Source organism: Erinaceus europaeus, chromosome 1 (assembly GCF_950295315.1).
Source record: "Erinaceus europaeus chromosome 1, mEriEur2.1, whole genome shotgun sequence".
Classification (NCBI taxonomy): Eukaryota; Metazoa; Chordata; class Mammalia; order Eulipotyphla; family Erinaceidae; genus Erinaceus; species Erinaceus europaeus.
The window spans coordinates 200,527,345-200,553,088 of record NC_080162.1 but is presented as its reverse complement, the minus strand read 5'-3'; the positions used below and the strand labels follow the sequence as shown (position 1 = coordinate 200,553,088).

At 44.8% G+C, this 25,744-nt stretch overlaps 1 protein-coding gene across 4 annotated transcripts in view; it reads right to left on the bottom strand.

Moving 5' to 3' along the window:
* The window catches only part of ZFAT (zinc finger and AT-hook domain containing), a 236,474-nt gene that overhangs the window by 106,393 nt on the left and 104,337 nt on the right, over positions 1-25,744 (bottom strand). For all 4 annotated transcript variants that reach the window (XM_007521895.3, XM_060201065.1, XM_060201061.1 and 1 more), the window contains 3 exons: positions 19,887-21,325; positions 18,795-19,027; positions 108-195 (listed from right to left, as the gene is read on the bottom strand). In XM_007521895.3, coding sequence (XP_007521957.2) covers positions 108-195; positions 18,795-19,027; positions 19,887-21,325 — 1,760 coding nt within the window. The remainder of the gene's footprint in view (positions 1-107; positions 196-18,794; positions 19,028-19,886; positions 21,326-25,744) is intronic.

Genomic DNA, 25,744 nt, shown 5'->3' with positions numbered 1-25,744 from the left:
TGTGTGTGTCTGTGTGTGCATGTGCATGTGTATGTGTGTGTGTGTGTGTATTAAAATAAAATTAAACATTTAAAATCAATCTCCCACTCTGAAATGTATAATCTTACCGGGGTGGTTGGTCTTGATATGTGACTTTATCAATCGATCTTCTGAGAAAGACTTTTCACACACAGGACAAGAATAACTCCTTTTGTCCTTAACAGAAAGAGAGCACAATCAGTTGACTGTCTCTTTTAAATCAGAGCGTATGGAAAAGTAACTGCCATTACCACCACCACCACCACCACCACCACCACCACCACCACCAAGGTCAGACACACAATGCGCTTTCACAAACTCATGACACACAGCCTGTACCTGGTCCTGCACAGCGTGGGGAGCTCAGGAGTGACAGAGGAGGAGTGGTGTCAGCTCCCTTTGAAAAGGCAAGAAGGGGTGAGAGACGGTGGATTTTTGGAGGTGAGAAGACTGATAGAGGTAGGGCTTGGCCTCGAGACCTAGCATGTAGAAAGCGCTACTCTATGAGCCAATACATGTTAAGCACTCCAGTATTCAGTGCATGGCCTGCATGGAACCTCTTCTATGTCATTTGAGTCAAGCCGACAACCAAAGGACAGCTATCAGTATGCTTACATTGCAGATTAACAGAGCAAAGCCAATAATTTCAGGCCTAAGAGGAACAGCCATGGTAGGAACTCATGTGTGCAAAGGCCCACCCGGGTGCTCCTGTCACGCTACAGACAGCGTCCCACCAAGGCAGCCGGGAAGAGACTCAGTCTGCATTACGGCTCATTCTCAGTGAACTTGCTGTGCCGGATTCCCGGCTGGGGCAGCAAGCTCTTGTGGATAAACAGGTGATGGCTTTTGTCCACCTGCTTTTTGTTGTTGTTGTTTTGTTTTTCCACTCAGGGCAAATGTGCATGACGATTTTACCTAAAAAGCAGGTGTTATGGGTTGAACCTTGTCTCACCACCCCTCCCCTCCCCCCAGAGGCCTTGTGTGGAATGTGGAAATAAGGTTATTGCCATGTGATGTAATAAGAGAAGGTCATTCGCATGGGCTCTAATCCAGTCTGACTGACTAATGTCAGTCGAAGGGACAGGGACAGGCTGGCACAAAGAGAGAACATCATGGGAAAGTAAAGGCAAAGGCCTAGATACCAGGAATGCCTACAACACCAGGAATAATGAAGACCAGAAGGAACAAGGGGCAAAGACCAGGCAGTCTCTCACTGAGGGAAGCAACCTGCCAACACCTTGATCTTGGACTCCCAGTTTCCGCCAGAACTGTGTTAGTAAATACCAGGCATTCATTTGTTTATTCATGCATTCATTCATTAGCATTGGGTCCTCACTGTTCCCAGTATGACTATCTCAGTTAGAGAGAGGAGGACAGTCAGAAAGAGAAAGGACAGACAGCATAGCACTGCCCCAAATCTGCACAACAGCCCTCGGTACTTCTGCAGTCACAGGGGGTGGCAGGGCTCAAACTCGGAACCTGCCACGTGGTAAGGCGGCAGGAGTTCAACCAAGTCAGCTATCTCCCGGCCTCTAAATATGTTTGTGGAGCCACTTGGGTGTCATGGCAGCCTTAGGAACTGAACATGGTATACACCAACATTTCTTCAATAAAATGATACAGAAATCAAAAATAGAGAAAGAGATACAGGTATGTGAGGGACCACAGAACTTCTGTAAGATATCCCTCCGGATCTCAACCTTGTAAAGACAATACTAGAGGGGGGAAAATCTGTGATTTACTAGAGAGAGAGCACACTGGGTTAAGCCTACACAGTATGAAGCACAAGGACCCACTTGAGGATTCTGGTTCGAGCCCCTGGTTGCCCACCTGCAGTGGGGTCGCTTCATGAGTGGTGAAGCAGGTCTGCAGGTGTCTATCTTTCACACTCCATCTCTATCTTCCCCTCCTCTTTCGATTTCTCTCTGTCCTATCCAACAACAACAAACATTGAAAAATATGGCTTCCAAGAGCAGTGGATTGTTTGGTGCAGGCACCAAAGATTGCTCGGTGCAGGCACCGAGCCCCAGTGATAACCCTGGAGGCAAAAGAAAAAAAAGAAGCAATACTTATTATGTTATAAGAAGCTTGCTTTAAATATAAAGATACAGGAATGTATCTTTATATTGTATCTTTATATTGTAAAGGAGACTCATGGCTGAGGCCTTGGGTTCAGCCCTTTGCATCACATGGTGAAACAATGACTTCTTCTCCTCCCTTTCTCTACCTCTCCCCTCACTCTCACAGAACAATCCACTCTATAACAGAATGGGGGGGGGGCAAAAATAAATGAATATACATATAAAGACATAGAGATTAAAAGAAAATAGGTAGAGAGAATGCTTATAATGACATGCTACCAATAGTTAAGAGAAAGCAGGAGTAGCTTTCCTAACCTCTGACAAGACATTTTAAAACAAGAAAAGCTGTCAGTGATAAAAGGGAGTCTATCCATAATAATAAAGGGAACAATTATTCAAGAAGGCACAACAATCCTTAAGATGGATGCATCTAACAACAGAGTCCAAGTACCTAAGAACAGATCAATCTATTATACTTGGAAACGTCAACTCCCATCTATTTTATAGGTGGACAGATTCAATAGTCAGAAAATCAGCTGGGTCAGAGTTGAAGTCAACAAGTAAGAAGTGGGTATCTGGGAATCAGGCGGTAGCGCAGCGGGTTAAGCGCATGTGGCACAAAGCGCCAAGGACCGTTGTAAGGATTCCGGTTCAAGCCCCCAGCTCCCCACCTGCAGGGGAGTCGCTTCACAAGAGGTGAAGCAGGTCTGCAGGTGTCTTTCTCTCCCCCTCTCTGTCTTCCCCTCCTCTCTCCATTTCTCTGTCTTATCCAGCAACGATGACATCAATAACAACAACAATCATAACTACAACAATAAAACAAGGGCAACAAAAGGGAATAAATAAATAAGTATTAAAAAAAAAAGTGGGTATCTATGCCCATTTCATCCATCAACAGAATACATATTCTTCACAAGCTCAATAGAAAATTCACCAAACTTATGCCACAGATTAGCAAACAGAGAAGAATACAGATCATGTAAGGCTTGTTCACAGACCACAATAAATTTAACTAGAAATCAATAACATAAAGATATAAGAAATATCACAAAATACCTACACATTATACACACACTTTTTTTCCTGTTAATGGGAGAGTTTTTTACTTTTTTGTTTTCCCTCATTTATTCTGCTAGACATAGTACTTAATGCTCAAAGACACTCCTTATCAGAGAAATGCAAATAAAGACAACAGTGAGAAGATACTTTACCCCTGTGAGAATGTCATACTTCAGAAAGGATGGCAACAACAAATGCTGGAGAGGATGTGGAGAAAAGGGACACTTCTGCAATGCTGATGAGAATGTAAATAGGCCCCACACTTGCGGAAGACAGTCTAGATGTTTTTTGGAACACTCGAAATGGACCTACCCTGGGGCCCAGCAATCTCTCTCCTAGGGACTTACCCAAAGGCAACAAAAACGCCTCTCAGAAGAGACCTGTGCATACCTGTGCCATAGCAGCACAAAGAAACAACACATTTTTAAATAGCATATGAGTGAAAGAATAAATCTCAAGGAAATCTGAAATATTTTGAGCTAAACTAAAACACAGCGAAGTGAGTGAGAGCTGTGCTTCGGAGATAATCCATAGCATAAAATGTGTATATTTAGAAAAGGAGACCCAAAATCAGTGATGTAGGGGGTCAGAAGATGAGAAGGTGTCTGGCTTTGCAAACATTGGGGTTCAAGCCCTGGGACCAAATGGCAGTGACACAGCATTAGAGCAGGGTCTAGGCTGTGCTGTCTCTCTTCTCTGACTCTCTCTCTCTCTCTCTGCAGCTGTAAGTTAAAAGCAATGAAAAAGTCATCCTGGGGACAGTAAAATCATTCTTGCACAAGGTTCTGGTGCCACAGACATCACAACAATAAAATAAATCACTTTAGGAGAGTATTGGATTTTCAGAAAAAAAAATCATGATGCATTTTTACATGGAAAAATATCTGTCACAGCTTTTTCTGATAACCCAATAGAAAAGAAGAACAAATTATATCCAAAGAAGGCAGTAGAAAAAGGAATAATAAAAACTAGAGAAAAAAATTGAAAATAAAGGGACAGGGTGGTGACGCACTTGGTGGCATACAGCACAATGTCCAGGCGCCAGGATGCAACACCCCAGTCCCCAACCGAAGAAGCAAAGCTTCACTGGCAGAGAAGCAGAGCTGTACGTGTCTATCTGTCTCCTGCTCCCTCTCAATTTGTCATATCAAATAAACACATAAATATTTTTTAAAGTTTATTTTTATTGAAAAAAAAAGTTATTAATGAAGAAAAATCATCAAAACCTAAAATGAAGTGGCTGAGCACGTTGTGGTCTAGATACACAATGGAATACTACTCAACTATAAAAAGTGGTGACTTCGAGAGTCAGGCGGTAGCGCAGTGGGTTAAGCACACATGGTGTAAAGCACAAGGACCCGCATAAGGATCCCGGTTCGAGCCCCCGGCTCCCCACCTGCAGGGGAGTCGCTTCACAAGAGGTGAAGCAGGTCTTCAGGTGTCTATCTTTCTCTCCTCCTCTCTGTCTTCCCCTCCTCTCTCCATTTCTCTCTGTCCTATCCAACAACAATAACAACTACAACAAGCACAACAACAAGGGCAACAAAATGGGGGGGGGGAAGCCTCTAGGAGCAGTGGATTCGTAGTGCAGGCACAAAGCCTCAGCAATAACCCTGGCGGCAAAAAAAAAAAAAAGGTGAGTTTACCGTTTTCAGCCAATCTTGGATGGACCTTGAGAAATTCATGTGAAGTGAAATAAGTCAGAAACAGAAGGATGAATATGGGATGATCTCACTCCCAGGCAGAAGTTGAAAAACAAGATCAGGAGAGAAAACACAAGTCGAACCTGGACTGGAGTTGGCGTACTGCTCCAAAGTAAGAGACTCTGGGGTGGGTGGGTGGGTGGGGAGAATACAGGTCCTTCAGAGGACCTAGTTGGGGTTGTTTTGTTATATGGAAAACTGAGAAATGTTATGCATGTGCAGACTATTGTATTTACTGTCAAATGTAAAACATTAACTCCCCAATAAAGAAATTAAAAGCAAAACAAAACAAAAACCTAAAATGAACTCTTAGAAAATATCTATAAAATCACCAACCCAGACTATGAACAAAGACAGCGGGGGAGAAGTGATAGGATGAAGATAAGAAGACCCTGCACTCCAGCTCCATCAGCACCCAGAGAGAGAGACGGAAAAGGAGAGGGACATACGGAGGTAGCTATGATTTTATGAATGGCTTAGAGGGGAAGAGAGGATTGAATCAGAAGAAGAAGGGGCAACTGTGTATAAATGTGGACAGATAGTTGTAGAGAAGATGGTCAGCCCATGTCTACAACTTTAGGGGAACTGTGGTGGATTGCAGTGGGGAGACTGAAGATTCAGAGCTCTGGTGGTGGAAATGGTGTGGATTCAAGCCACTGTTGATGTGTAATTCTGTAATATAAAAAGATTAAAAAAAAAAGAAAAAGAAAATCGCTATCAGAAACTATAGAGAAGACATACATACTACAGACCCCATGGACATGAAAATGAAAGAAAGAGTAGTACTATGAACAGGTCTAGAATCTAGATGAAATAGACCAATTCCTTAAAAAGCATAATCTGCAAAAAAAAAACTCACAAGAAAGATAATCTAAGTGGTATACATCTGTTAGATAAATGGAATCAGTAATTATGACTTTCCAAAACAAAAGAACCAGTCAGGATGGATTCACCAGTGAATACTGTCAAATATTTAAGGAAAAAATATCAATTCTCTTTCATCTTTTTGAAATTTTTATTTATAAAATGGAAATACTGACAAGACTATAGGATAAGAGGGCTACAATTCCACACAAATAACACCATTCCCACCACCAAAGGTGGTCAAATAAAATTTTTAAAAAATTAATATTTTTTAAATTTTATTTATTTATGTATTGGATAGAGACAGCCAGAAGTCAGAGGAAGGGGGAGACAGAGAAAGGAAGAGACACAGAGACACTTGCAGCCCTGCTTCACCACTTGCAAAGCTTTCCCTCTGCAGGTGGGGACCAGGGGCTCAGTCCCAGATCCTTGAGCATTGCAACATGTGTTCTCGACCAGATGTGCCACCACCTGGCCCCAAAATAAAATATTTTTAAAGAAAAGAATAGACAATTATAACAAGATGCAGGGTTTAGAATTAATGCATGAAAGTGAACTGCTTTCTAATATATTATAAAGAATAAGTGGAACTGGACATTACAAAATACGATATTATTTACATTGGCACCACACAAAGTGAAATGCTCAGCTACAAATCTAACAAAGTACTGTAAGATCTACATGAAAGGGCAGAGGGTAGATAGCATAATGGTTAAGTAGAGAGACTCTTATGCCGGAGGCTTCAAAGTTCCAAGTTCAGTCCCTCACACCACCAGCAACTAGAGCTGAGCAGTGCTCTAGTTTTAAAAAAAAAAAAAAAAAAAAAAAAAAGGAATGTAAATTGGTCCAACCTCTGTGGAGAACAGTCTGGAGAACTCTCAGAAGGCTAGAAATGGACCTACCCTATGATCCTGCAATTCCTCTCCTAGGGATATATCCTAAGGAACCCAACACACCCATCCAAAAAGATCTGTGTACACATATGTTCTTGGCAGCACAATTTGTAATAGCCAAAACCTGGAAGCAACGCAGGTGTCCAACAACAGATGAGTGGCTGAGCAAGCTGTGGTATATATACATAATGGAATAGTACTCAGCTATAAAAAATGGTTACTTCACCATTTTCAGCCGATCTTGGATGGACCTTGAAAAATTCATGTTAAGCGAAATAAGGCAGAAACAGAAGGATGAATATGAGACGATCTCACTCTCAGGCCAAAGTTGAAAAACATAATCAGAAAAGAAAACACAAGTAGAATCTGAACTGGAATTGGTGTATTGCACCAAAGTAAAAGACTCTGGGGTGGGTGGGTGGGGAGAATACAGATCCAGGAAGGATGACAGAGGACCTAGTGGGAGTTGCATTGTTATATGGAAAACTGGGGAATGTTATGCATGTACAAACTATTGTATTTACTGTTGAATGTAAAACATTAATTCCCCAATAAAGAAATTTAAAAAAACAAAAAAAGAAAATTATAAAACTCTAATGAAATAAACCAAATAAAAGTAAAATTAGAGATACTGCATGCTAATGGTTAAGATGGCTCAGAGTTGTCAAGATGTCAGTTCTTAGTAATTTGATCTATACATAGATTCAATAATATCTCAGTCAAAATCCCTGACAGCTATTTGCAAATACTGACAAACTAAAAAGTTTCTCAGGAGTGGCAGGAGATCCAGAGACAGAGAGGACTGATGCTACTCGCTCAGGACTTGGTATACCTCGCTGTACTAACATGGAATGCTAAAATGTCACTATAGACTAGACTCAAGACTGCAGAGTATGGGTGAAAAATAAACAAACAGGTCATTGGAACAGAACAGAATACAGAAAAAGACCGACCTGAATTCATTCAAGTAGCCTTGGACACAGAAGCAAAGGCTACAATCTCAGCAAATAAGTGTTAGAACAGAATAGTTGCATGCAGGGAAAAAAGTATGTGTATACATTTATATATGTTTTGAAGAAATATATAAATTACATATAAAGTACATACTTTATATTTTATAAAACACATAAATACAAAAATTATATAAAATAAAATACACATAACATATAAGACATATATATATGGAAACAGAGAGAATTTACAATCTTCCCAAATATTAACTTAAAGTGACTCAGGATACTAAATAGAAAATGCAAAACTATAAGACTCCTAGAATATTCCAGAAAAAAAAAAAGTTCATGGGAATAAAACCTGGATGAACTGAAGTATTCTAATGACTTTTTTGATACCTCAACAAAGATGCCATTCATGAGGGAAAATAACTGATAAAATGGTCATAGCTAATTAAAACTGACTTCTCGAGGAAGACAGTCAAGAATATGAAAAAAAAAAAGTTGTAAACTGGAAGAAAATGTCTACAAAAGCTCTACATGATAAAAGGCTATTCTAATATATTTGGAGGTCTTAAATCTCAGCAGGCAAAAATTCCAGTTAAAAGAGGGTCAAAGACCAAAGAGGATATAGTTGCCAAATAAGAACATAAAAAGAGCTCCCAGAGAGATAGAGACTGGGAAGGCTATCAGGGGAGGGGTGGGATGTGAAGATTGGGTTATGGAAATTGTGCAGAATAGTACCCCCTCTTATGCTATGGTTTTGTTAATGTCTCCTTTCTTAAATAAATAAATTAAAAATTAAAAATTAAAAAAAAAAAAAGAAACTCGGAGTTTTGTCATCTACATTTTTAAAAAGCAATTTTTAAAAAAAATCTCCCCGGACAATAATTAGGATCCACCTGCATATCAGATTTCAGGCTTAGGCAAAACCTAAAATATGCCTACTAGCTATCTACACAATGGACGGTCCCCCAACTCTTCATCTGCACTACTCCAGCCTCTAGGAACATGATTTGTCAACAGTTTGTTTGGCTTTATATGTTAACTCTCTTTTCAGCCACCAGGTTCCAGATGCTACCATGATGCCTACCAGACTTCCCTGGACAGACAACCCCACCAATGTGTCCTGGAGCTCTGCTTTCCCAGAGCCCTGCCCCACTAGGGAAAGAGACAGGCTGGGAGTATGGATTGACCTGTCAACACCCATGTTCAGCGGGGAAGCAATCACAGAAGCCAGACCTTCAACCTTCTGCATCCCACAATGACCTTGGATCCACGTTCCCAGAGGGATAAAGAATGGGAAAGCTATCAGGGGAGGGGATGGGATATGGAGTTCTGGCAGTGAGAATTGTGTGAAGTTGTACCCCTCTTATCCTATGGTTTAGTCAATGTCTCTTTTTTATATGTAAAAAATTAAATTAAAAAAAAAAATCTATACACCTCTTAGAATGGCTCAAATCCAGGCTGGGGAGATAACACAGTTGTTATGCAAAAGGACTTTCATGCCTAGGGCTCAGAGGTCCCAAATTCAATCCTTAACACCACAAGCCAGAATTGAGCAGTGCTCTGGTCTCTCTCTTTGAATCCACCTCTTTAGAATAAATAAATTATTATATTGGAAAAAAAAGAGAGAGAATGGCTTAAATCCAGATTACTGACAATGCCAAGGACGGGTGAGGATGGGGAACAACAGGTATTCTGTGGACAGTAGAAGCCACAAGTGTGTGAGAACAGGGAGTATAGGAAGAAGTCTCTAGTTTCTGCTAGAATTTTGCTGTGGATTCGAAACTGCTCTAAAAAAACAAAGTTGAAAACCACACACATAAACGTGCTCTCAACAGTCTTGCCCTTTGTAAGTGCTCAGTAAGCCCCAAAGACTTTGCTGCCATCATTCTAGCTTTCTTATTATGCAACTCAGCCTGGGATATCAGACCTTCTGGCAGGCTAAGGCACCCTGGGACTCTCCAGCAGGGGAATATGAATGAACATTCCTCCACACTCATTTGTGGATTAGTTGTTGCTCTTGCAGGATGTCCCCTAGGGCCAATGTTCCCCAGAGTACACTTAGCTTAAAAAAAAAAAAAAGAAAGAAAGAAAGAAAAGTACTTTTGAACTTAAAAAGAAAAATCCCTCTGAATCAGTTTGAAAGTCTGAATGCATTTCCTACCACATCTGGGTTCCATGCAATGCCTGCCAAGCTGGCATGTCCATGCGGTCCGGGCAGCCTTCCTGAAACTGTCCTGAGTGTTCTGTCTAGCCAGGCTGCATATGGGCTCAAGCTTTTTCTCCACAGACTCCTACCATTGCACTCTTCCGTCCTGGGTCCTTCCTGGTCAGCCCCTCACTCCCGCAGCAGATACACAGGACCTCATACTCACATTGCTATTTTTAAAAGATGCCCTGGCCTCCGTGCATCCTGGAGGAAGCTGGCATCACCCTGCCCTTTGGTGCCCTCATCACCAGAAGGACTTTGAAGGAGTTTACAGTGAATCTCCTTTGAGCCTCTGCTATTTGATTTGTTTTCTTTTAATCTCTGATAGTCTGAAAGCAATTTATCTTAGAGCTTATCCAAGACCCTCTTTTCCTGACGTCTTTGAAGATTGTTAGAAGGACACAGGCAGTCGGGGAGGGGGCTGGGAGAAGGGTGTACTCTGAGGACTCCCTTATTTCTTTTTTTAAAAAACCCTCAGTTCCTCACAGGAGATGAAAACTCAACTGAAACAACAAACATAAAAAGAGCAGCGGTTAGAAGATCTCTGTAGAGGCTAAGTGAGCTATCTGCACATACTGACAGTAGAAGAGCCAGCCCTCAGAATCTGTTTGCTCTGATGGACTTGGCATTCAAACCCTCATAGTCAGCCCCAGTCCCTGACAAAGGGGCTGGGCTCCAGTTTCCAGCTCAAGGTAAACCTGACCTTGTCCATGTCTCTGTAGCAGATGCTTTCTCCCTTCCCCACGTCAAGTAACTGGGCAATTCTGGAGTTTTAAAACTAGTTGTAAATGAAGAAAAACACGCCTATGCTTCCCACCAAGGGCATTAACTAGTCCCAACCTGTAAAATATTTGATAACAGGGTTACAAAAATAAGTTAGGAGATTCCACTCTGAGCATTTCATAGTTCAGGCATCTACAGTCCTGTAGAGACTTCCATCTCAGGTCACCATCATTGCTGAACATCATGCTGAGAATACAGGTGTGAGACAATGGCCCTGACCTCAAGAGACTCAAGAATTAGATGAGAAAGATAAAGGCAACACAGGAATCATCATAGATACGACACAGGAATCATCATAGGGCACGCAGAGGTAACGACAAATTCACAAGAGTGGCATTCAGACTGTGACGGGTGAGGACGAGTTAGGAGAGAGAGGTCCACAGCGCAGGCTCAAGCCCAGCCTCTCCCACACCTGAGGAAGTTTGTAAGTGATGTGGCTTCACAACCTCACCTCCTACCTTTCTTTGTGAAGTGGGCATAATAGTCCCTCCCTCCACTATAGAAAGTGATGTTCTTAAAGTCCCAGTGCACAGGGAAAGGCTAGTTTATACAAGCCCATCCTCCTTTTTAATTTTATTTTATTAATACTGATTTACAAAATTATATGTCAAGAGGGCTATAATTTCATACCGTTCCCACCACCAGAGTTCTGAGTCCCCCAATCCCTCCACTGCAAGCCACTGCCGTTCTCCCAAGGTTTCAGATATGGGCTCATTATTTCTACAACTATCTGTCTACATTTGTACATAATTGTCGCCTTTTTCTTGCAGGTCCAGTCCTCTCTTCCCCTCCAAGGCACTTGTGACTCTATCACTACATCCAAATGCCCCTCCCTTTTCCCTCTTCTCTCTCCAGGTCCTGACGGAGCTGGAGTTCAGAGTTCTCTTATCCTCTTCCTCCTATCACTTCTTCCCCACTGAGAGTATGGATGAAAATTCTTTTGGGGGCGCAGAAGGTGGAAGGTCTGGCTTCTGTAATTGCTACTCCACTGGGCATGGGCATTAACAGGTGGGTCCACACCCCCAGTCTGTTTCTATCTTTCCCTAGTGGGGAAGGACTCTGGAGAGGTGAGGTTGTCTGCCAAGAGAAGTCAGGATGGACTCATGGTAGCAAATGCAACTTGATGTCTGAAAGGTGGCAGGCCGTGAAGTGAGGCTCATTAGTGGTAACAGCAAGGAAGAGGTGGTGCTGGTCACTCAAGAAATGTTTGAAATAGTTAATACCAGTTGATGAGAAATGCATACTCTACTTTGGCTATGGAGGTACAGAGCTTACATGGACTTGCTGGGATTAAACTAAAATAGTATTTTTCAAGCAAAGTGCAGTTTTTCTGGAGCTAAGTGGGTCTGTCAATGTATCTAAAATGTTACTAACTAAAATGGTTTGATTTTTTTTTTTGGTCTTCCTAGCTGATACCAGATGCCAGTCATTTTGGACTTGATCACAGACCAGTTGTTGTTATGCTGTTTTGTATGGGTGTTTGACAGGCTTCCAGAGCTTCCTGTGATAAAACAGCATCACAGTAACCAAACAGAACCATTTTCCATGGACAGGATGATCTTTGAATTGCCACACCAAATGGAACATTTTTCTGTTTCTCCTATCTCCTCAGTCCCAATCTGAATAGCACTCTCTTGTATTTGTTGTTATCTCTGCATGCTCTGTGATGATCACTGTGGTGTATGTCACCAATTATCTTTCTCATCTAATTCTCAAGTCTCTTGAGGGCAGGGCCATTGTCTCCTACACAAATAAATCAGATAAATTAAATAAAAAGAAACCAACCCTCGGGCTGACATGGAGCCCGGCAGTGGTACACAAAGTAGAATGCACACATTACGGTGCGCAAGGACCCAGGTCCCCAACCCCCACTTGCAGGGGGAAAGCTTCACGAGTAGTGAAGCAGAGCAGTGATTCAGGAGTCTCTCTTCTTCTCTTGCTCTTCCCCTCCCAAATTTCTCTCTGTCTTTATAAAAAGAAGGAGGAGAAGGAGAAGGAAAAGGAGGAGGGAGGAGAAGGAGGAGGAGGAGGAGAAGGAGAAAGAGAAGGCCACTCCACCAGCAGTAATAGATTCATCATGTAGGCACCAAGCTCTAACGAACACCCTGATAGCAATTAAAATATTAACAGTCGGCATTTGAACTCATGCAGCTCTGAACAGCACTGGCGATAGCTGGAAAGGTAACAGTGCAGTATCTGAAGTCTTTGGCTCACAAGTACGAGATCGTGAATTCCAACCCAGCAGCACAAGTGCCTGAGTGATGCTCCAATTTTTTTTTCTCATAAATAAATAAATCTAGGGGCCGGGTGGGGGCGCACCTGGTTGAACGCACATGTTACAATGCACAAGGACCCAGGTTCAAGTCCCCGGTCCCCACCTGCAGGGGGAAAGCTTCATAAGTAGTGAAGCAGGGCTGCCGTTGTCTCTCTGTCTCTCATCCTCTCTAACGCCCCCCCTCTTGATTTCTGGCTGTCTCTATCCAATAAATGAATAAAGATAATTTAAAAAAAATAAAAATAAATAAATAAATCTTTTAAAAAAGGAATTAAGAGGAAAAGGAAGGGAGGGGGGAGAAATAAAAAAAAAGGGAGAGAGGAAAGGAAGGGAGAGAGGGAGAAATCAAGAGAGGGAGCGAGAGGCAGAGGGAGGGGGGAAGGAAGGGAGAGAGGAGAAAGAAAGGAGCACGACAGCACTGATTTCCAGCCCAGCCAGACCTTTCCCTTCCCAGGATCCTCAGTTCACTGACGACACCCATCACAAATGACATCCATGCTTCCAGGCCCGCGACAAGCTCAGGCTGAGGAGACTGCTCAGCGGGCAGAGCTCAGGTCTTGCACGCCTCGGCTCCTACTTCCATCTCTGGCACTGCCTCTGTGAGCACGGTGCTCTGGCGTCTCTCTAACATGAAACTCACTGTCTCATGAAACAAGCAAATCGACAAGCTCAAAAGACAAATGTCTAATCTAAACTCAGAACATAGCACCTTCTCCACAGATGGTGCTACGCCTACGTTTTCCAGTGTTTCGTGGGAAAATGCTTAGTCACTAAGCATCCTGGTGTAAATAAGAACCCCCCCAACACACACACTCCACCATGGGTTTGTGCTCCCTCCTCTGCTGGGAACTTCCTGATCATCTCCCCTTAGCCAAGGCCCAGTTCTATTCCTCCTCCAGGCAGCCCTCCTTTACTTTGACCTGTCTATGCTGCCCTGGGTGTTGGTATGCTTCCAATTCTGCTTTTAAAAGCCCCTTCTGTTTCATTTGGTTTAATCCCCCCTGCATTCTATTTACATAACACTGTATTCTATTTACATAACCGCTGTTAACAAGCACCACCCTCCCTCCAGGGCATTGGTGGTTCAGTGGTAGAATTCTTGCCTGCTCCGCCCCCTCTCCTTGTCATACCCTGATTTTCACCAGTCACTTTTCTCTCCACCCTCTCTGTGTCACATCCTGTTCCCACCCTACTGGGCTAGTATATTTATAAGGACAAGATTGTTTGTAGTTTGTTAGTTTGGCTTAGCTTGGTATAGATTGCCCTGCGTCCTGCATGAATAAAGAGATACTGCCTACAGCTCAACCATGAGTCCCTGGTCGTCTGTGACCCACCCGTGAAGCCAGCCTGGCAAAAATAACACCTGGGGAGCAAGGGAGCATTCCGGGTGGCCTCTCTTGCCCTCCCTCACTGCCATCTTGCCAGTCCAGTCCACTGGGTGAGCACCCGATGAAACAAAGAGCACCCTGAGAGCAGGGCCAGGCCTCATTCACGGGTGAGTTCCCAATGCCAGTCACGTAGAGACCGAGGCCTCCAGCTCACGTGTGGGAGCTTCAGAAGCTGTGGGGGCACGTTCACCTTTAAAGGTGCCTCAAATGGGAGAAATGCCAAATACCAGCGAGGGAAAGGTTGGGATTAAACTTTAACAACGTCTATGGAAATGTTAGTGAGAAGCAGGACAACCTCCTCTTCTCAGAAGGTCGACAAAGTCATGCTCCTCAGCGCTACCCACTGCTCTTCTCTGGCGGTAACTTCCAGGGGTGTTTCATTACAGGAGCTTTCAGCACAATGCAGGAAGCACCAGCACAGAACCTGTTTGCATGGGACAGAGTCCACCTCCACTGCCTTCCTTCAAATGAGGTACAAGTGTGCAACAGCTCTGCAAAAAAGCAGCGTGCCTGACGCTCGTGGCTGGCCACCGCCGAGTGTGCTGCGGAGAGCAGAACACGTGCAGAGGATCCTGCAGGTTGGTGCTCCGCCCCTGCCCCTGGGTCAGCAGTGACTGAGTCACCCTGCAACAGAAGGTTCCAAATTGTCCACCTCCTCCCAGAGAACACAGGAGAATTAAATAAGATTGTGTAAGGGTGTGGACCACAGAGTGAAAATAGTAACTGTTACTCTACTTCTTACACACACACACACACACACACACACACACACACACACTTCCCAGGATGCCTTCTGTGTTGGTAGCAGAGAGGCAAGGCTCTCAGAAGGAAGACCCATAATGGCAGAACACTGAAAGAGAAATATAGTGGGGGCCAGGTGTTGGCACACTTGGTTGAGAACACAAGTTACAATGCTCAAGGACCTAGGTTCAAGGTCCCGGCCCCCCACCTGTAAAGGGAAAGCTTCAAGAAAGATGAAGCAAGGCTGAAGGTGTCTCTCTTTCTCTCTCCTTCTCTATCTCCTCCTATCCTCTCAATTTTTGGCTGTCTCTATCAATAAATAAAAATAATCTTAAAAGGGGGTTGAGCAGTAGGTAGCATAGCAGGTTAAGCGCACATGATGCAAAGCACAAGGACTGGCTTAAGGATCCCAGTTCAAGCCCCCGGCTCCCCACCTGCAGGGGGGTCACTTCATAGGCAGTGAAGCAGGCCTGCAGGTGTCTGTCTTTCTCCCTGTCTGTCTCCCCCTCCTCTCTCCATTTCTCTCTGTCCTTTCCAACAACAATGACAGTAATGATAACAATCACAACAACGATAAACAAGGGCAACGGGGGGGGGGGGGGACACTAGCCTCCAGGAGCAGTGGATTCCTGGTGCAAGCACCGAGCCCCAGCGATAACCCTGGAGGCAAAAAAATAATAATAATAATAAAATAAAATCAGAGTAGAAGCTCTTTGCATATGTTCTCAAAGTGCCTCCATTGACCAGGAAGCCCAAAAGTATAGTCAGGAGGCTGAGCTCAACATCAAGGAGCTAGAAAACAGTTGGGGGGGGGGGGCAGGTGATGGCTCACCAAGTCGAGCACATGCATTGTCATGTGTGAAGACTTGGGTTCAAGCCCCTATCCCATACCTACTGGCACATGCTTCACAATCGGTGGAGGAGTGCTGCAGGTGTCTCATCTTTTCTCTGTCTCAAAAGCTAAATGAATAATAATGGCAATAAAAGTGGCTGCCAGGAGTAACAGAGTTATGGAGAGCCAAGCCCCAGAGATAACCCTGACATCAAAAGAAGAGAAGAGAGGTAAGGGGTAAGGGGAGCAGGGGAGGAGACGGATCATGGGGGGAGGGAGAGGGCAGGGAGGGGTAGGGAGGACAAAGAAAACGAAAACAGAAGAAGGAACTCTCTGACACAGACAGCCGGCAAGGAAAAGTTAGGTGTGGAGAAAAATGGGCAGGTCCAGACTGTGAAGTTCCTCACAGGCAGTCTCACCTTCAGCCTGTGAGCCCAGAGCAGCAGACCCCAGAACAAGGGGCACAGACAATAAAGAGAGCAAACAGCAGTGTGCTGTGCTTTCTCTAGGCCCAGCATCGCTCTGACAAACTTGCATATATTCCCTCATTTCATGCCCACTGGAAAATGGGTGAACCGAGGCACAGAACAGTTATCTAACTGTTAAGATGACTTAGCTTCCAGTCAAATACGTGGGAAAATAGGGGAACCACTGTTAAAAACCAGAAGTCTTATTTCTGGCCTTAACTATTATGTTTCAGGTTTTCTTCAAGAGCTCAGTTCTCATCATGGTCTATTCTTAGAGGGTTCTTTCTGTCTCTCACTCTTTCTTTTTCTTCTCCTTCCCCTTTTTTTCTTCTTCTCTTTCTTCTTCACAGAAGTTTTTAGCAAAGCCTGTGTTACTGACCTGTCACCTCAGTATTCCCTGCCATAAGACAAGACTGGAAGCCAAGCCAGCACAACAGCAAGTTTATAAAAAGTGGGAAGAACACGTCTTCACATCTTACTGAGAAAGGCAGAATGTGTAGCATGAGAAGCCAGGCGACGGAATAGCTCAGACACTCAACCATCCAAGCACAGAGCCAACTTCCTCATCTAGTGCATTCCACTGTGGCCCGCTGAAGGCCCTAGGAGATGCATACATATACACAGGACTAAACACATGTGTCTGTGTGTGACACACATATACCTGCATATGTGAATATGCTGTTTATAAGTGGATAAAACAGCCTTATACTCTTGATACATACTTTATAGAGAAAACTACCAAATCTCGCAAAGAACAAATGATTTGCTCAACATCACATAATCTAGATGGTAGCTAGAGATAGCATCTAAATCCAGGCAGCTAAATTCAAAGTCTGGGCTCTTCTTACCTACGTAGTGAACATCAACCTGACTTCAACTTTACTGAGAAAGCTCTACTGTGCTGATAATTCTTTGTGCCAGAAGACAGTGGTAATGGCAGTTCCTGAAACTTCGCCTTATACTGTCTATGGTACAGAAAAGAATGCAACTAAGACACACTCACTCCCGGGGCCAGCTGTGTGACCGGTTGCTAACTTCAAAAAGCCGCAAACCAGTCTCAGGGTGTCAGTCTTGAGTTAGACTAGGATTTGCACAAGTAAACATTCAACCACTGTGCTACATGATCTCCCACTGAAGAATTAAGTTTTATCGTCCTGAGAATTTTTTTTTTAGATGAGACAGAGAATGAATGCAGAGAGGCAGAGAGAGGGAGAGAGAGACAGAGAGAGAGAGAGAGAAAGAGAGACCACAGCCCCAAAGCTTCCTTCAATACAGTGGGAGCTGGTCTTGAATCTGAGTCCTGCACATGGATGGCAAAGCAGCACACTCTCCAAGTAAGCTAGTTCACCTGCCACACCTCGACTATTAACTGCACCTTGAGTTAACCACTTAGGAAACCAGTGCTTCACAGTCATTTTCTTACAGCTTATAAGAATGAACACAACAGGGGGCGGGGCGGTGGCATGACCAATTATGTACATACTGTAGGAAGTGCAAGGACCCCATACACAGATCCAGGTTTGAGCCCCTGATCCTCACCTTCAGGGGGCGTGCTTCAGGAGTGGTGAAGGTCTGTAGGTGTCTTTCTCTCCCTCTCTAAATCCCCCAGCCTCTCTCAATTTCTCTCTTTCAATTTCTCTCTTATCCAATAAGATGGAAAAAATGGCTGCCAGGAGCAATGGATTCACAGTACTGGCACCAAGCCCCAGTGATAACCCTGGTAGCCAAAATATAATATAATATAATATAATATAATATAATATAATATAATATAATATAATATAATATAATATAATATAAACAGTATATGCAAAAGACCTTCATGCCAGTGGGTCTATGGCCCCAGGTTCAACATCTCCAGCACCAACAGAAGCCAGAGCTGGCAGTGCTCCGATCTTTCTATGTTTTTTTTTCTCTGTATCTTTCTCTGTATCTCTCTTTCACTACAAGATAAACATAAATAAGTAAAATTTTTTAAGGAAAAAAAAGCTATTGATCAAATGAAAACTAAAAGAAGAAGAAGAAGAACACAGTAAGAGGACAGCAATGCCATCAACATCTAGTGTGTTCTGTAACTCTGACCCCACCCCCAGGCTATGTGTGCCTGACGCTGCACAGGCATCGTCTCCTCTCATCTCATCAACTTCCCATTGCAGCTATGATTATCATCTCTGTTACTGACCATCTAGGAAGTCATTTAAGAAACCCTCACTCTGTCTCCGCTTTATGAAACTTTCTCCAACTGGCTTTCCCTGACACTGAATATTTTGCACAGAAAGCAAATGTGTTCAACCGGGTTTTGCTTTTTCGAACATAGTGTGAAAGTCTTCCCGTGTCAGGAACCCACAGAACAAGCTTCCAAGAGAGAAGCAAAAGCCTGTCTGTGAGGAGCTGTGAGTTCAGAGCTGGCCGCTCACACACTGGACTTCTGGACTCGCAAGGTGCAGGGATCCCTCCCTATGCCCACTGTGAGGAAGCAATGAGCACCCAGGGAGATGGAACTGCCACTCGGGCTTGCTACTTACCAGCTCTGTGTGAACTTTAAGATGTGCCTGCAGCTTATATTTATCTGGAGTCGAGTAGTCACAGCCGTCAGTGGGACACTTCAGCAAGATGTTACTGTGTTTCTGAATTACATGGCGTTTAAGGCAGTTTTTGGTGATGGAAGAATAATGACACTGGGAGCAATAATACAGATGTTCCCGGGTGTGGGTGCGGACATGCATATCAAAATGCACTTGGTACCAAAAAAGTTTGCCTAAAAAAATATTTTCACATGAGAACAAGAAAGTTTCTTTTATACTGAAGTTGATTTTTATTATTACTATTGTTATTATTTTTAGTGACTAAAGTTGACTCCCTCTTGTGCCTGTCCAGGTCAGGTTACCCTTCACACTTTTCCACCACATTTCTCTCTGGAAATTACTTTTCAAAGGCAGGAGGTGATACATCTTAAGAGTGCTACTCTCTGTGCCTGATGTCAGAACTAGAAGAGGAGGAAGTAAGAGTCTCCTGAGGACCTGCTTTGTTGTCAAATACCACTGGGTGCATGAATGAGTCTAAACTCCACTGACACTTGGAACACCTGTTTCCTGTGAGGACAACTTTCCAGAAAATTCAGAGGCCATGTCTGCACTGTAAGGTAGAAATTTCTATTCAGGACCTTCCTAAGAAGTGCCAATGGTCACTTTAGGAACCAACCTCTCTCTCTCTCTTTCTCTCTCTTTCTCTCTCTCTCTCTCCCTCTCCTCATCTAGAACATGGCCACAGCCTCAAGCTCACCATTAAACTTGCCTTGAACCAGAAGAAAGATCCTTCGTGGTTACGATCTGGCAGAGGCCTGAAGAATCCATCTCTGTGTGTAGGCATGACCAAACCGAACAGGCTAACTGCCCAGCTGTTGTCTTTACAAAGACTCCAAATGCTACCCTGCAGCTCGGTGGCCACCCATCGCTATCTACAAATGACGAGGGGCAGCTCATTTAGGAAGCGTCCTTTGCAAAGGAATATGAGCTCAAATCAAACACAAGGTGACCCAAAGCATGATGGGGATGGATGGGGGCTGCTGGGAATAAAGAGTTCCGACCAGTTGCACGCCTGAGCTGCCCCCTCCTTACCACAATATTCACACTCCAGGTCTCCGTACACTTTCCGGATCCTCTCGCACAATCCAGTGTTCATTCGCCTCTTCTGTAGACTGTTCAGGATCTTCATAAAGGCGGTGACACCAGCCTGATGCTCAGAGGTGGGAGGGCAAGGGTCAGGCTGGCTCAGGGCTCTGTCCCCATCACCGGCTACTGGAGGTCGCTTGGGAGCTTTATCCTGCTCTGACCTGAGACATGGACTGGGATCTGGACACTCTGGCAGGAGGGCACTCCCTTTCTGCCCATCCCCGGGAGGGCAGTTGGCACTCTGAGTCTCCTGCTTCACTTCCTCCCTTTTGACCTTGGGGAGCAAGAGTGTGACGCCATCGCCCTGACTCTGCGTGGGGTCTCTGTGTAGGGTGTCCTTGTGAGCCTCAGCAGGCGAGGCATTGTTTTTCAGCAGAAACTCACCAGCAGCCACCACGTGCGAGTGAAGATCTGAGGAGACCACCGCGGCTTCTGGCTCACTGGGTGGCAGGACGGCACTTTCAGCCTGGGAGTCGGCTAAGCGTGCGGGTCCTACGGGAACTTCCACAGGGACCATTGGCTCCTTCTGACCCTCTTCAGGCTGCACATCCCCGGGGCAGGCCACCTCCGGAGGTGTGGGTGTACTGACCCCCTGGAACACAAACTCTCCCTCTGCCAGCTGCAGCTGGTCCCCCAAGGCCTCCTGCTGAATATCACCCCCTGGCTCCAGGAGGCAGAAGCTCTGGTTGATGGAGCTGGTGAAGACCAGGTTCTCCTGGGCAGCCCCGTGCGTCTCCTTGATGTGGGAGCGCAGCCGGATGGAACTGACGAACTTCTTGAGGCATACGGAGCAGACGTACACGAAGGGGTGCTTCCTGACGTGCAGCTCCAGCGCCTGGTACTTGGTGGCGCCGTGGCCACAGAGCTCGCAAGCGAAGGGCCACTTGTCCCCATGGACCAGCATGTGGCGGTCCCGATCCAGCTCGTTCTTGAACTTGCGCTCGCAGATGTGGCAGTCGTAGAGCAGCTGCCGCTTGCCCTCTCTGGTCATCAGGCACAGCCCATCCAGGGCCTCCTTGACCTTCTTATCCTGCAGGTCATGCGAGTCCCGCGTGTGCTTGATGAGGTTCTTCACGTCCGAGTACTTCTTCTTGCAGAAGCGGCAGTGCTGCTTGATCTTCTTGTGCACCCGCTCCACGTGCACCTTGAGGTGGCCTTTGCTCAGGCAGGTGAAAGGGCAGTAGTCACAGGCAAACTTCTCACCGGTGTGCTTACGCAGGTGCACGTTGAGGTTGGCCTTGATGGCGCTGGCGTAGCTGCACTGGGAGCACTTGTACGGCTTCTCGTTGGTGTGGATCCTCAGATGGGCCTGCAGCGAGTGTTTGAACTTGAAGACCTTGTTGCAGTATTCACAGGTGAAGATCTTCAGCTGCGTGGGACCGAGCCTAGGGAAAGATGACAGCACCTTGACATCGGGAAGACTCTCTCTGTTCAAAGTCGCTCATTTCTTCTCATAAACCAAAAAAAACAAAGGCTGAAAGATGAACTCAATGGGGTTGGGGCTGATGGATGGATGGATGGATGGATGGATGCATTCATTCCGCAGAAGGCAGAACCAAAGGCTTTGTAGGGATCAAGCACAGACAGACATGGAAGAGCAGGTCGGGCTGTTGCTCAGGAGCTTCCCGTCAACGGGGAGGGGAGGGGGTGTGTGGAGAGATAACAGGTCAGCAGATGGTTACAAGAGCGTGTGCTAAGTGTCGATAGGCACAAGTTTGTGTAGGGAGGAAAGAGAAAGAGACACCTGACCTGGATGAAGGTAGCTGGGAGGACTTGCTGACGAGGAGATGTCTGGGTTGAAGCTTGCACAACAAGGAGGAGGAAGGCAAGAGAAGGAAGACGGATGCGTCACTCACAGGGTGACAAACAACCGGTAACCAGCTGTGTTTCCAAGCTGACTCGTACATCTTTTTGAAGTATTCTAAGAGGCTAATCTTTTTTTTTTTAATATGAATTTATTCCCTTTTGTTGCCCTTGCTGTTTTATTGTTGTTGTTATTGATGCTGTTGTTGTTAGAGAGGAGAGAAATGGAGAGAGGAAGGGAAGACAGAGAGGGGGAGAGAGAGACTTGCAGACCTGCTTCACCGCTTCCCCTGCAGATGGGGAGCCGGAGGCTCGAACCAGGACCCTTACACTGGTCCTTGCTTTGCGCCACGTGGGCTTAATCCGCTGCGCTACCTCCGGACTCCCAAGAGGCTAATCTTAATGGACTGAACTCACTCTGCCTCCACGAGGCAAGATACAACCTGCTTGGCTTGATTCCATTAATCTAGACTTGCCCCTTCCTTCAATCAACTGTTGTGGGTGACACTCTTTCTTTTTGCTCCTAGGTTCCAAATGAGTGCCATCCATTACTGAAAGACCCTTGGTCTTTCCCTTTGCCCTCCCTTCTTTTTAGGAAGAATGAAAACTGTCAGATCTGGTATGTAAGTTTGAAAGAACATCTATCACTCATGAGGTGAGCTCTCTCTCCCATTCCTGGAGAGGATGTACCTGTCTGTGTACCCGGAATACAGTCAACACTTAGCCAGGTGGACAACTGGGAGTCTGGCCAACAGTGAGCAAGAGCATCAGGGTGGAGGCTGATGGAGCAGGCTGCCTCGTTCTTTAGTGTGGTCATCAAAGTCTCGGCAATAAATCACAACATACGACGTCCTCCCACAGCCCTATCAGGTAGACACTAGTGTTGACTCTCAGCGTCCCTCTTCCTCTATCATCAGGGTGGAGGCTGATGGAGCAGGCTGCCTAGTTCTTTAGTGTGGTCATCAAAGTCTCGGCAGTGAATCACAACACACGACATCCTCCCACAGCCCCATCAGCTACACACTGCTATTGACTCTCAGCCTCCCTCTTCCTCTATCATCAGAACTCAGGCAGGGGAAACGAGATTGTTGTTCCATTGTTAGTTATTAATCTCACACATCATTTATTAAGAAACAGCTCATGGGGGCCGGACGGTGGGGCACCTGGTTAAGTGCACCTGTGACCATGCACAAGGACCCACCTGCAGGGGGAAACCTTCACAAGCAGTGAAGCAGTGTTACAGGTATCTCTCTGTCTCTGTCTCCTTCCCTATTCCCCCTCTCAATTTCTCTCTGTCCTATCAAATTAAACAAATAAAGTTTTAAAAAGGAAAGGAGAGGAGAGGAGAGTGGAGGGGAGGGAGAGGGGAGGGGAGGGAAAGGGGAGGGGAGGGGGAGGGGAGGGGGAGGGGAGGGGAAAGGGAGGGGAGGGGAGGGGAAAGGGAGGGGAGGGGAGGGGGAAGGGAGGGGAGGGGAGGGGAGGGGGAAGGGAGAGGAGGGGAGGGGAGGGGGGAGAGGAGAGGAGAGGAGAGGAGAGGAGAGGAGAGGAGAGGAGAGGAGAGGAGAGGAGAGGAGAGGAGAGGAGAGGAGAGGAGAGGAGAGGAGAAGAAAGAAGCAGCCCAGTGTGTTTCAGGCACGATGTCAGACTTTGTTCATATGATAAGGATTTCATCATGGTCTGCCTTGTGGACCCTTTCTCTTTCACTACGGCAATGTGTGTGAGCAATTAGGCAGTGTGATGAAAACAGCCAACAAACAGAATACTTAGGATACACTAAACCCTACACCACGTACTTAATCCCGACTTCGTGACTATACCAATTACACAGGAAACAAAATGTGTATCTGCCCAAGGCTTACAGAACGAGCACATGGTAAAGTCCGAACTGAAAGCCCAGTAGACTAGTTGCCTCCAAAACCAACACATTCCTCCATCTTCTGTGCTGCCTGAAAATCATCTTGTACAGCACGCTCCTCCTCACTATGGCTGTACACAGGGAGGACAGCCATGCCTTTCGTGGAATTCAAGGAATGGTAGCCGCCAAAATACAACAACACGCACTATGGAGAATGGGCTGGCATATTGAAAAAGCAGATTAAGATTGGCCTGGGACTTTCTGAGTTTCTTGAATCTAAGATGGCTTTATTATTACATTTTATAAGATTTTCAAAGAACTAACTACCACTTTACACAAACTTTCCTCAAAAATTGAAGGAGAGATTGACACTTCCAAACACAATGAATGGGCCCGATATCACTTTTATCTTCAAAGCAGGAATGAGCTGTACAAAAAGAAAACCTATAAACTAACCTTCCAGATTAACAACGGATATATATATATATATATATATATATATATATATATATATATATATTCCTCTAAAAATCATGGTAAATCAAATTCAACAACACATCAAGAGGACCATCCATCAAGACTAAGTGGGATTCATCCCTGGGATGTAGGAATGGTGGTTCAACACACAAATCAAGGTAATACAGCTCATTGACAAAAAGATTACAGCCACATGGTTTTATCAATAAATACCCAAACACGATTGCTGCCTTTAAACAATATGACCAGTTTATCCATGAAGGTTGTCCTCGCAGGCACTAAAAAGTCATGAGATGCTATTGATATCAATCAGAGACCATACAGTTGTACCCACTGTCACTGCAATGTATGGATTTATGGAACTCTGCACACAGTTATGTTTGATAAACACAGGTTCCCTTGTCTTTAAGTTTAAAATATTTGAATCATTGTGATCCACAAACACCACCGAGTACCATTAATTAATTAAAATCAGAATGCATTACTCACACGTCTGTATGCTAAACCCAAGGCCAATTTAAGAAAATTAATTTAGATCTCTCTTAAATGACAAAGGTATCCAGAAGGTGGTCCATTTTATAGAACACTAATGTAGGAAATACTGGATTCACAATATTAATTACTCTGACACCATCTCCCAGACAATACCTTTAGCCCACCTGCACGTCAGCTGTTGAGCTAAGGAAAAAATTAGTAAAGTCATGGGCCCCTTGGAATATACCTAAAATAGACTTACTAGCATTTTCCAAAACGGAGACCCCCAAATCTCATCTGCTATATTCTTACCTTTAGGTTCCTGATTACTGAACAATTTGCCCTGCTTTATATTTTAATGATATTCAGCCACCAAGTTGCAGGTGCTACCATGATGCCAACCTGACTTCCCTGGGCAGACAGCCTCACCAATGTGTCCTGGAACATCACCTCCCCAGAGCCCTAAACCCTTAAAGAAAAGTAGAAACAGGAGGGAGTATGGATCCATCTGCCCATGCCCGTGTCCAGTGAAGAAGCAATTAGAGAAGCCAGACTTCTATCTTCTGCACCCCACAATGATTCTGGGTCCATGCTCTCAGTGGGATAAAGAACAAGAAACCTTCCAATGGAGGCAATGGGATATGGAACTCTGGTAGTGGGAATTGTATGGAATTGTACCCCTCTTATCCTACATTCTTTTGGATCATTATTAAATCAATCAGTTAAATACATAAATAATAAAATAAACGAGTCACAGTATTTCCTGCTTTAATGCAAAATCCAAATGGTCTTAAGAGATTTTTTTTCCCCTACTAGACAAATCCCTGGTAAAGGCCTCAGTGCCCTGTCTCCGGCCAGAGGAGATGAAACTGCTAAACTGCCTGACTCTGATTCTCAGGCACAAGCCACTGTGACTGTGAACAGTGCGCACAGATAGCATCAAGGTGTGTGTGATCCCATTCAGTTCTTTTTCTCCAGATGTTCCTTATTTGGTGCAGGTGACTCAAAGGCAGTCAGGCAGAGGGGCAAAAGGGTAAGTTCTTGGGCCACGGTTATTCTACTTCTGAGAATTCACCCAGAAGAAAGAACATAAATAAGACTCTCACCAAATTACTACACCAAGAGTTGGAAGCTGCTTGAATGTCCCAGCATGGGGAACATTTAGTTTGAACATTCTTCTCCACTCACTCATTTA